The following is a 12,052-nucleotide window of genomic DNA, read 5'->3' on the forward strand; positions in this document are numbered from 1 at the left end:
CATCAGCCTGAGCAGCCCTCCGAGGCACGAGGCAGCAGCAAGAAGGGAATGCGCAAGGAGCGGGCGGGAGCATATACAGAATATACAGGAACACTAGGGCTGACTAGCGACACGCGTGTGCTTCTGCTCGCTTTTATTTGCGAAACCGCTTCATTGTTGTACAGTCCACGAAAACTGGAATCTACAAACTGCGTATGTTAAGCGAGGTGCCCCCCCCCCCCCTTTCTCCCTACGCAACAAGATCTCGCACAGCGCTGCCCGCGCGCCGAGGTACGCGGCATAGTTTCGTTTTTATGCCCTCGGTCGTTCGCTGTCGCGCCACAGCGCCGAAGGAACAACACCAGCGGCAGCAACAAAATGCACGCTGCTCGTAACCGTGCGGTTAGTTGGCGTGATGCTGCGCGCTGGAAACCGCCGAAAGCTACAGAACACCAAGGTAGTCACGAGACAATGGCATGCACTGTCTCGCTTTGGGTGGCGCCGGCGCCGTGCCGTAAGCGTTAGCCGCCAAAATGCCGGTACGGAGGAAATCATTATATCGCGTGGCGACATTCAGGACCGCGGCGTATCAGCCGAGTTCGTATTGCATGGGTTTTTAGGAGAGCTACCGCGGGCTGGTTTACAACAATGTAGCAGCAGGCAAAACGCAGCACCCGAAAAAGAAGCAGTAGGTTCTGTTTTGTTTATAGGGTTTAACGTCCCAAAGCGACTCAGGCTATGAGGGACGCCGTAGTGAAGGGCTCCGTAAATTTCTACCACGTGGGGTTCTTTAACGTGCACTGCATCGCACAGTACACAGGCCTCAAGAATTTGGCCTCCATCTAAATTCGGCCGCCGCGGACAGGATCGATCCCGCGTCTTTCGGGTCAGCAGCCGAGTTTTATACTGTTCAAAGGTTACCTTAATATTCAGATGCTCGACCGTTCGTTTTACGTTTTGTGCAAGAAAAAATATCACCCGACACCACTGCAGTGTACTCAATGAAACGACCAGCTTTCCACATCTCTCTGGAACTCTCAACATTCATCATGACATCATCATAGCCTACACGTATTCAACAAAATGTATCCCGCACAATACACTGACAAATGCCCTTGGTGCCAAGAACCACCCACGCTGTACCACATAACGTGGGCATGCCAGAGGATAAGTGTGGTACCCGTTATAACAAACCCGAGTGCGGAGCAATTGGAGGGAGTGCTCTCCAGCGATCGCCGAGCGCAACTGGCAGCAGCTTCTAGCGGAGCCCTGGACTAAGGACAGCCGACCTTTGTACAAGCAGATGGACGAAGCCATCTGACAGCCGCAGAAGAAAAGCAAATCTAGAGCTTAATAAAGTTTTTCACTCACTCACGAGCAAATGGTCTGATCGTCTAGCAAATTCATTTCAGCCCATGCATTTACCCTTTAAATATTCGGAGGAATTTGGTATGTGATGAGATACCCTTACATAGGTGCAGCTGATACCTGTATGAATTTTCGTAAGGATGATTACAATTGCAGTTTGTGCTTAAAATAATCTCTCAGAATGTCAGTGCAGGTCAAAGATCCCCAGGTGGTAGAAATTATTCCAGACCTCCACTACCGCATCTTTTCCTCCCTACACTTCCTCCTTTATCCCTTCTCTTAGGTGGGGCTCGGGTGTCCACCAAGATGCCAGACAGTTATTGTGTCATTTCTTTTCCTCAAATACCAATTTTCAATTTGCAGGGCGTTGGGCTGCCGCGATGGCATACTACTCTAATGCAGTGGCCAAAAATTATATGTTCGTGCCGCCTGAATGGAAGTTGAAGACAACAATACCCAAACCCAGCTCGGGAGACTGGCAGTTCAGCGCATGCGTTGTTGTGCTGCCGTGATGATGCTATGCTTGAAAGTGGCCAGCAAAGTTTATCTGGTTGTGCCGGCCTGGGTTCGAAACCCACTTTGGGATAAGTTTTTCCACATGATGTAGGCACTGCCGATAACTTCATGAAGTCAGTGGGCTTTCGGACCCTCTGGCGTGGACAACTACGACAACGCTGCATTTTCTGCCTCATGAGCCTAAAAATTTCGTGCAATGTTTCGACCACCTGGGGATATTTAGCGTGCACCGACATCACACACCACTCATCAATCTTTTGCGTTTCGCCTCCATCGAAGAGCAGCCGGGTTCCAACTCTGGTACTCCAGCTTAGTAGCAGAGGGTCCCGGCTTTTAGACCCCCTGGAGCTCTTTAACGCACGCTGACATCACACTCGTGAGATACAAAAGCTACCAGCTATGAGAGACACTTCTGAGGAAAGACAAGTCTGATTCAGCAAGTCATGTGCTGTATGCACCTGTCCCCTTTTAAAACCCCTCCCCATGACCCATTTCTTGATTCCTTCAGGCACGGCCCAGGTTTCCACCCACTACAAGAATTATCATGCATTTCCTTTCGTTATTAATACCAATAACCCTAACAGAGACATCCATTCTTCGCCTAAACATAAGCAGCTGCTAGGTAAAACAGGGTAAAGCCCAACTTTACCCTCTTCTTGCACACTGAAAACTTTTAAATTATCAGGTTAAGGCAGATTTTGCTACCTGAAAATGGGCCTTTTATAACAACATACTTAACCAGCAAACAAATCTGAAAGCACCTTGCAGACGAGTGCCTTCTGTTAAACGATTCCAATAAGAAGTGTTATTGGAATCATCATATAAAAGCCCTTACCATGTTAATGACGTCCTGTTCCAAGGCTCTTGTGCGTTTAAGATGCTCAGTGTGACGAGTTTTTGCAGTGTACAAAAGCCAGAGGGTTTTGCATGGACAAGTAAGGACTGCACTGATAGTAAACTCACATTGGTGTAAAAACTTACCCAAAAAACCCCTGAATAATGAAACTTATCGGAATAACCCAATCCGTACCTGAATATCCGGTCAGAAAATACCACCCGATTTTTTAGACTCCCCTTCCCCCTCAATTCAGAAAAAAATAAAACCCAAAAACGAAGGATCTGATTATATATCAGAAACTGATCACGTGCCATTAAAAACACTAAAGGATATCATAGACAGAATGACATTGTCACATCTCCGTACATTTTTACTACTACTGTTCCATTTGAAGCTCATTCTAAAATTGCAAGCAGAGCAGAAGGGCTGATTTAAGTTACTACGCTGCATCCAGACACTGTGGAGGAAAGTAGAGTTGGAGATAAAAGTAATAAAACATAACACAACAAAATACGCTTAAATAAATACTCTTTACTTTGAAAAGCATAACAAAGTACAGCATCGGGGTAAAAGAAATTGCCAAAAATTTTAACAACTTCATGCTTGAGCTTTACAGAAGAGCCACATCGGCAACATCAGGCATGTTGCCCTCAATACTTGAGTTTCGCAGCAATGCCGTCATAGGTCACACTTGCGTGTGGAGCCGTGGGACTCATTCTTGCTTGGGTTCGGAGCTCTCGCCCATCGCCAAAGCGGGCCTGCCTGCCAACTGTGTGGTTGCTTGCAAGTGTGGCACAGTGCATTCGGGTACAGCAACTCAGGTTACAGCTTGCAGTTAATGTCCTACGCTGCAGGTGTTAGTGGTGCGCTGTGCCTTAGTGGCAGGCGGCCATGTGCTTTGGCGACGGGGCTTAACCTCAGCAACCACCTTGCTTGGTGCTGGCCCCGGACCTCTTGCTCACAGTTAGAGTTGTGAAGAGCTGCAGAGAAAAGGAAAAAAAAAAGAAAAAATACAGCGGTTCTTTAGTTAACAATACCAGCATCAAATGAGCGCCCTCAACGGTTGATGAGTGCAATTTCTGCATTGAGCTGAATTGATGTTTTGATATGCTGCACTGTTTTGACAAGAGTGCTACGTAATGAACTGCATGAAAGACTGTCTGTATAGTTCAATGCACGACTCTATATGTTGATTTCTGTGTTGTTGCAGATAGTATGAACGAATAACTAAATAAATAAAGTCCAACGGGGCCAATTATTGCCCAATGCACCTTGTACGTACACAACTGCCAAATGTCCCAACTTTCCAGAAGCCGTAGAAAATTAAGTATGAAACTGGCAAATCCTCGGAGCAGTGTTAACACATGCAGACGTTAATTCGGCATGCTTTGCTCGTGTGGGCTTCTTGTAGAAGTGTCATCCGTTTCACTCTAGCCACATAAGCGTTTCTGTTTGTGCAAAAAACTGCTCAGCAATAACGTATGCATGCACGTGTTTCAACAATTAATCACAATTCTTGTGCAGTACATGCCTATTTCACAATTCAGGCACTGCATATTGTTTCCCACTCTTTCTACCATTAAGGCTAGTGCTACAAAGCAGGATTTTGAGAATTCTGACGAAATATTTCGGCCAAATAAAGTACGACATCACACAAGAGCAGCAGCCCGCTATAACCAAGCAACCACTACAACAAAAGAATTATAAAAAGTGAGAAAAATCAATAGCAGTACCTCAGCGCACGTAGGGTGAATTCCAATTGTGGCGTCCAAGTCCGCCTTGGTGGCCTTCAGCTTCATAGCAGTAGCAAAGCCCTGAGTCACCTCGCCAGCGTCGGGCCCCAGGTAGTGGAAGCCAAGAATGCGATTCTGAAAGACAGGAAAACTTCAACTCAGTATGTGAGGGAAGTGTTCAGACACTACGATTTTCTGTGTTTACAAAACCATGCACGATCATCCATAATATTAAAGGTGCACTGAAGAGGAATCTGAACTCGTCTTTTTGCCGCGGGAACTCAATCTGCACGTTTCGAGCATTCTTAGAAACTTCGATTTATTGCCCTGTGTGGCTGAATTTCCTAATTAAATCGAATTAACGTCCGGCTCCCGCCTTTCTTTCTTTAATTCTCCCTCGTATGGTGGGCGGAGTCGATCAATGCGTGGAGTGCCTTTCAGCCAGTCCCGCGGCGGCTTGCCGCTCTGCCATCGGCGGAGTAATAAGTAGTAGTCCGTAGAAGCAAATAGTCCGCGCGTATTTTTATTTCTGCGGGCTTATTTTGCGGCTATATTATCTGCGAATGAAACTATTTATTCACGGAAACCTAAAAAACAAAATAAAGCGAAAGAAAAGCCTCCACTGAGCTGGCTGCAAGGCACTCCACGCGTTGGTCGACTCCGCCCACCGTACAAGGGAGAATTAAAAAGAAAAGGTGGGAGCCGGATGTTAATTCGATTTAATTAGGAAAATGAGCCACACAGGGCAATAAATCGAAGTTTCTAAGAATGCTCAGAACGTGTAGATCGAGTACCTGCAGCAAAAAGACGAGTTCAGATTCCTCTTCAGTGCACCTTTAAGCTCGCATTTGCAGGATTTGCCACTGCCAACAAGGCTCCACTTTGCTGTTAGTGTCACAGTATGCACTTCGAAGGCTATAAACAAGCATGCATACTTGTGCAAGGGTGAAGAGCAAGAAAAGCAAGCATATGCAAAAAAACTGAACAAACTTTAATTTGAAATTAGGTGAGCAAGTCTCCTATACCTTCTATTGGTTGCTCTGACCCTGAGAACCACTGCAGTGGCTTAGTGGTTGTGGTGCTCGGCTGCTGACTCGAAAGATGAGAGTTCGGTCCCAGCCATCATCATCATCAGCCTGACTACGCCCGCTGTAGGGCAAAGTCCTCTCCCATGTCTCTCCAATTAACCCTGTCCTATGCCAGCTGCAGCCTATATGCTGCCTGTTTTAGTATTAAATAACGAATGCCCAGAGGCATGATTGGGAAATCCAACTCTGTTATTTGCTGCCAATTGCATCCGGTTTTCCTGTTCCATTTTTTGCAAATATGAAAGCTTTTACGTTCACTTCTACTGTTTCTATTGTTCATGTTAATTTGTTTACTATACAAAGGCTTTCAGGCTTATTGGTCTACTATATGTGCCGTTCACTTTTTCAACACAAAATGATGAAATAAATTTTTACAAGACTGTGACCGCTAGTCAAGTCTATCAAACAACTTTTTGTCTGTTTTCAACAGCTAATGGGTGTCAAATAAACATGATTCTGGTTCTGAAATTGGTTGCTAAAGGTATTTTCCGGAGTAAGTTTAGAGGTTTTTTCATAAAAGGCTGCATTTTTTTCTGCCGCACTACAGAGCCGAACACATTTTATGCTTCAGCGCCAGAAAACAAACCCGACTAATGAGTGCAATGAACACTGCACACATTTCCTTGTGTTTATTCACTCAGCCAACAGAGGAAAAAAAACAGGTATAGTTGTGTCTTGATAATTCAAACTTAAACGAGACCAAACATATGTTTGAATTACCGTACATACTCGCGTAATGAACCCACCCGCATAATGAACCCCCCCCCCCCCCCCCCCTACTTTTCGCCTCAAAAAAGGAGTTTTTTTTTTCTTTCTCGCGTAAAAGCTGCGTGCCGATCTTCAGGGCCATATGATATTGGAGCATGCTCGCGTTATCTCGGTGCGATTGGCCGGCACTGCTGACGATAACAAAGTCGACAGATCGCGACGTGATGCAGCCAGCTTCTTTGAATGCGAGATACGCTGGCGGGGTAGCTCAGTATTCTGGAGCCCTTCACTATGGCTCTTCTTCCTTTCGCTCACATCGCAGCTCGGGTGACCTCCTAGTGAGAGTGGCAATTGCCGCATCTTTTCTTTACCATAACCGCATGATTATTATTGTCTAATGCGAGAGAAACGCCGGAGACACAAGCGCAGGTGACGCGGAAACGAAACTTGGCGACCGCACGCTTTTGCCGAGGATGATGATGATCTTAAAGGATCTGGTTGCTTAGCGCCATCTGTCAAACTCAAAACAAAACCTTGCTCATAGCGTCGTTTGTGCGCAGTGGCAGTAAAACAAAGTAAAGACAATGCATTTGGACGTCAGCCACCCGCCATATTGCTGGAGCTGAGCGAGCTGCGAACAGACATCGCCGTGATTCCAGGTGGCCTAACCTCAGTGTTGCAGCCACTTGACGTCTGTCAACAAACCATTTAAGGACAACGTGTGGTGGCTGTACGCTGAGTGGATGGCAGCGGGCAACCACGACCTGACACCGACTGGCAAGATACGAAGGCCAACCATCTACATGCTTTGCCGATGGATTTTGTAAGCGTGGAATTTAATTACCCCCGAGGTGATCGTCCGCAGCTTCACGAAAACTGGAATCTCAAACTGCTTGGACGGCACAGAAGACAACGCGTTGTGGGACAATGACGACGACGACGACGAAGTTCCGAGTGACGCGAGCGATGCGAGCGAAAGCCTCAACTCTGAGAGCGAGGCCGAGTGATAATGCAAGAGCCAAGCAGTGATAAGCCAAGCAGTGTGTGAAATAAATTTTTTTATTCACATTGCATCCGTGATTTTTCTATAGAGGTAAGGCTGCGATTGCATTTCTTATCGATGTTGTGATATGAAATTTAATCGCGCGATAAATTTCTAACAAAAATTTTTCCCGTATAATGAACCTCCCCCCACCCCCAACTTGAAGTCAATTTTTCGGGAAAAAAAAGTGGGTTCATTATCCGAGTATATACGGAACACAAAATTTGAATTATGGGAACTTTTAACACACTTGATGGTTACACGAGCTTAGCGTTAGTTGAAATAAACTGGAAGCTCACGGTAAATGAATTTCAATTAACAAATGCTTGCTTTAAAAACACCAGACACACTGACGAATGACAGGTGAATACAGAAAGAGAGTGGAAGGTAGTGTATGCGCAAAGACCATTAACACAGAGGCATTCAACGTGAGGAGAGGCAGGACAGTTTATGTGCGCAGTCAAACATGTTGATTGAGCCAGTAAAAAAGCAAGTGGGTATGACAGCTGACTTCAATAACAGCTTCACACTATGAGCATGCAATTTTCCACCCAATTCTTACCTGTGCCTCTACATTTAAGACAGACAACATTGACAAGCACAATGTCACACAGATCAACAATCAAATCCCATGGCCAACAAATGCCCTGCAGTTGATGGCAAACTTGAAACTTACGTTTTCAGGGATCAGGCAAATTATCTTCAAGTAGCCTGCATCCGTTCCTCTTTTTGGAAGAGTCCACTCCAGTGGCGTGAAGCTTGTATGGAACACCTGCACGAGAGAACCAGAGGAACCACGGTCACACTTGCGGAGGCAGGCTGTGCCCTAAACTTCGTTCATAAAAACGGGACTACTCAGAGTCACTCGAACTTCCCTATTGAAAAGAGCTTCGAGTCTCTATTTTATATTTAACAGCCATGGTAACTTCAAAACATGAAAGAAAAACACCAACATATACAGTTCTGAATTCTATAAGGGTGACAAAAATGTGGCAGAGAAAATGACTGAAAAGGAAATGCTACAGAACTTATATTGCCATCAAAGTCCAGCAATTTGTCACTTGTCGCATGTTGCTGCAGCACATAGAAATGAACACTTGTATCATGACTAAGAATATCTGCCCCTTTTTATGCACTCGTTTTTAAGCAATAAAAAGAAGTGTACATTGAACATTTAAGGTCCTAGCCACTTCATTGCCATAAGGCGCCCTTGTACGGTCTTTGTCAAAAGTAACCAGGCTGCATGGTTTGCTTCTTAAACGTATAGTAGACCCCTCACGTCTTCTCTAAAGATCAGAAACTTCTTTGAGTGTGAGGGTAGGGGTTCTCCTTGCCATACAGAGATTTAGAGCTTGAGGGCTGGCATAATAGCTTTACTATACGACTGAGAAGCAAACCATGCAGCCTGGTTACTTTTGACAAAGACTGTACCTTTAAACTGATAAGACATTACAACCATCCCTAGTATAATTTGTATGTTTATACAATTTGGACCAGACACCACTTTCAAGTTATCTTCTGTGGGTCATATGACAAGTAAGGGCTGCCAACACAAATGCGTGCACAAAGAAAGTGAGTACTCACCTCAATGTTGTCCTCACCAAACTTGGCAATGGCGTTCTCCTCCGAGTATCCGATGCAGCCATACTCAATTGGTGTAAACACAGTTGTAGGCACGTTGGTGTAGTCACACTGCAAACATAAGACAAGTCAAGGTTAAAGGGGCACTGAAGCACCTTTTTTGAAAATGAAATGAAATGCTAGGATTTGGATGTATGAAGCTTGTAGGGACAGCGCTGCAAGTTTTTTCACTAGGATTTAAAACTGTGATGAAATCATCAATTATAACCCCGACGATGAGTAGGCTTCTCGGCAATGACATCATGTTGAGGAAGGTTTAAGACTCTGGTGCGTTCGCTAACCCATTTCTGTGCCTCGTCAAATACTGCCATGCGACCCTTTGTGTTACTTCAATGGCATTTGATTTCCTATTTCAAGCAAGCATTCCTGCTTTGGAAATGTACCGGCCCTCAATGAGCATTTGGCGCTCGTTCCCGGCTACATTCAGGATGGCTGTCATTCTTTACGCCAAAGAAACTAACTGCAAGTTCGATGTTTAAAAACTGGCGATGCAGGCGTGGTGGCTGCAGTGAGGAAAGATTTTCAGCTCTTCCACGCGATTTCGTGGTGTGACTGCTCACGAAGTGGGGGATTTCGCAAGTGGATGATGTTAGAACGACATTGCTGTGGGACCGCAGCAGTGACGACGGCAGCACTAGTGAGGACGATGGCGCAAGAGTGGATGATCCAGTGACTAATACATTTTCATTATGGAGTGACACCACCAAAAATACAACAATCCAGTGCACCACAGAACTTAATTGTGCTCTCATAAATGTTTCAAAAAATTTCTCCTTTCTGCTAGAAGGTGGTGCTGCTTAACTAAAAATTATGAAGTGACCTGAGGGAAACAGGGAGGTGATACCAGCATATGATTTTAGCGGTCAGGTTCAGCAAAGACAAAGTTAAATCTGCATTTGAAGGGTGAATTCCAGGACAGTACTTGTTAAGGTTAAGAAAAAGGTCAAGAACATCCTAGGCTGGTTACTGCCCCATTTCAAAGAATTCCAGGACAGTACTTGTTAAGGTTAAGAAAAAGGTCAAGAACATCCTAGGCTGGTTACTGCCCCATTTCAAAGGGAACAGGCTTATCATCTATGCACCCATCCATTATGGCACTGTACCGTTGAGAGCACAGAACGATGCCTCACCTGGACATCGCTGCCGCCATAAAGCCTGCGTGCCAGCAGAATGCCCGCCTGGATGGCGACGGGAGTCAGCTCGGGGCGCCCCTCGAGAACGTCACCCACGGCGTAGATGTGAGGCACGTTGGTCCGCTCATTCACCGTGGGCAGCTTGCCGTTCTTGGGGTTCACGTTCACTCCGGCCTCGGACAGTCCAAGGCTATGTGTGCACGGCTCGCGCCCCACTGCAAACAGAACCTGCAACACAGGCAGAGTGCATTTTCAGGACTGCTCTGCCTGAATGAGAGTGCTGCAGAATTGGTCGCTATCCGGGAAGCTCTTTCATAAAAAAATCTTAAAGAATCTTTAAAAGCGGCTAGTGACTACACACAAGTGAAATGCCATCAAAGTGCACTGATGCCGCAGGGAAGGAAATTGAGAAACATACATCTTTGATAGATCTAGATGAACAACTATACTGATTTAAAAAACCATGACTGGATTTGAAGTTCTTGCCCACCAGTGCCCGCCACCAATGCACTCTGTCTGAAACTCCTTTGTACACATGGGACACCACATAAGGTAGGACGGTAGGATGCGCCTGACTTGGTGCGCCGCTAGATTTATAGTCAAAGAACCACCAGGAGATAGTATTGCAAAGAGAACCAGGAGATAGTATTGCTGGTTTAACACTGAATTGTTTCAGGTCCGAGATATATGGCATTAAAGAAAGGTGCATAACTGAGGTGCATAAAAATACTGTCACGTGCTTTCACAGAACATCGACGGAAAAAGCAGAAGATCAACTATAGGACTGACTATAAGAGAAGCCAACAGCCACAGAAACCAAGGGGCACAGGGGATTTTTAATTTTATTTGTTTATTTTGTGGTGTTGATGAATTTATAATATTACTGAATATGTTATCGCTTAAAGCTAATTGATTAGAAAAGCAGAAGAAAAAACAACCACATGCCGCCGGTGGGATCCGAACCCACGACCTCCGAATTACGCGTCCGGTGTTCTACCTCTGAGCTACGGCGACGGCTGTCAAACCTTCTGCTTTCGGGGGTATTTATGTTTACAAATAACCTAACCTTGGGAGTGTTCACCAGCGCCACCCACGTTCTCAAGCGGCGGACTGGTAGAAGAAAAGGAAGAGAAAGAGCAGAAGGACCCTTGTAGGCTTCGTCGCCATCCTGCTTCTATCGATCCCCTGTGTAAATAAACCCCCGCGCGTGCTAAGCACGTAACAGCTTTGGTGGAGGTGCTGGCTGCCGATGACGGAGCGTTCCATCTATCGAAGAAGCCGTAGACTCGCAGGCTTCCCACCACTGCCATCGGATATGCCTGGAGACGACAATATCGAGCAACCCGGACTATCCACAGCAAGCAACTGGCTACATTATCGAGAGCCCCGCACAATCTTTGAAAAACCTTAGGACGTTGACGAGTGGCTGAAACACTACGAAAGGGTGAGCAAATGTAATCACTGGAACACTGCTACTAAAAGAGGAAAAGGAAGAGAAAGAGCAGAAGGACGCTTGTAGGCTTCGTCACTGTCCTGCTTCTATCGATCCCCTCTGGAAATAAACCCCCGTGCGTGCTAAGCATGTAAAAATATCTACAGTTTGGACATTATTATTAGCAGGGTGCCAAAATCCCACAGTTCGCCCTCGAAAGTTCAGTCCTGCAGCAGAACAAAACTTACCGTGTTGAATTCTTCAACAATTTCGGTGCCGTTTGCATTTGCAGTAACTCTCACCCTTCCAGGGGCCCCCTCTTCAACCAGTTCCAACTAAATTAAAGAAAAAGGTTAAAATTAGAACTGGAAAAGCAAACCACATAGCAAAACACTGCATAAAAAAAAAGAAAGAAACACAGCCTTTTCTCGTTATAGTGTTCACGTTATATTTGCTGTATTGTGTGCACATAGAAACTGGGCAGACTCCACAGGGCAACCTTCTCATCTGCTTAGAAAACTAACTACTGGTGAAGAGGTCTAGTGAGAGATTAAACTTGAAAAGGATTAATCTA

The 12,052-nt window shown here is 45.5% G+C and overlaps 1 protein-coding gene across 2 annotated transcripts in view; it reads right to left on the reverse strand.

The window, feature by feature from the left end:
* Nucleotides 1–3,212: 3,212 nt before the first annotated feature.
* LOC149358780 (thioredoxin reductase 1, cytoplasmic-like) overlaps nt 3,213–12,052 on the reverse strand; it is a 29,364-nt gene continuing 20,524 nt past the window's right edge. For both annotated transcript variants that reach the window (XM_089570978.1, XM_089570979.1), the window contains 6 exons: nt 11,727–11,813; nt 10,044–10,274; nt 8,857–8,964; nt 7,949–8,044; nt 4,435–4,569; nt 3,213–3,681 (listed from right to left, as the gene is read on the reverse strand). In XM_089570978.1, the coding sequence (XP_089427104.1) occupies nt 3,619–3,681; nt 4,435–4,569; nt 7,949–8,044; nt 8,857–8,964; nt 10,044–10,274; nt 11,727–11,813 (720 nt within the window). In that variant the 3' untranslated portion in view covers nt 3,213–3,618. The remainder of the gene's footprint in view (nt 3,682–4,434; nt 4,570–7,948; nt 8,045–8,856; nt 8,965–10,043; nt 10,275–11,726; nt 11,814–12,052) is intronic.

Source organism: Amblyomma mixtum, chromosome 2, assembly GCF_055824585.1.
Source record: "Amblyomma mixtum isolate Tamu chromosome 2, ASM5582458v1, whole genome shotgun sequence".
NCBI classification, from domain to species: domain Eukaryota; kingdom Metazoa; phylum Arthropoda; class Arachnida; order Ixodida; family Ixodidae; genus Amblyomma; species Amblyomma mixtum.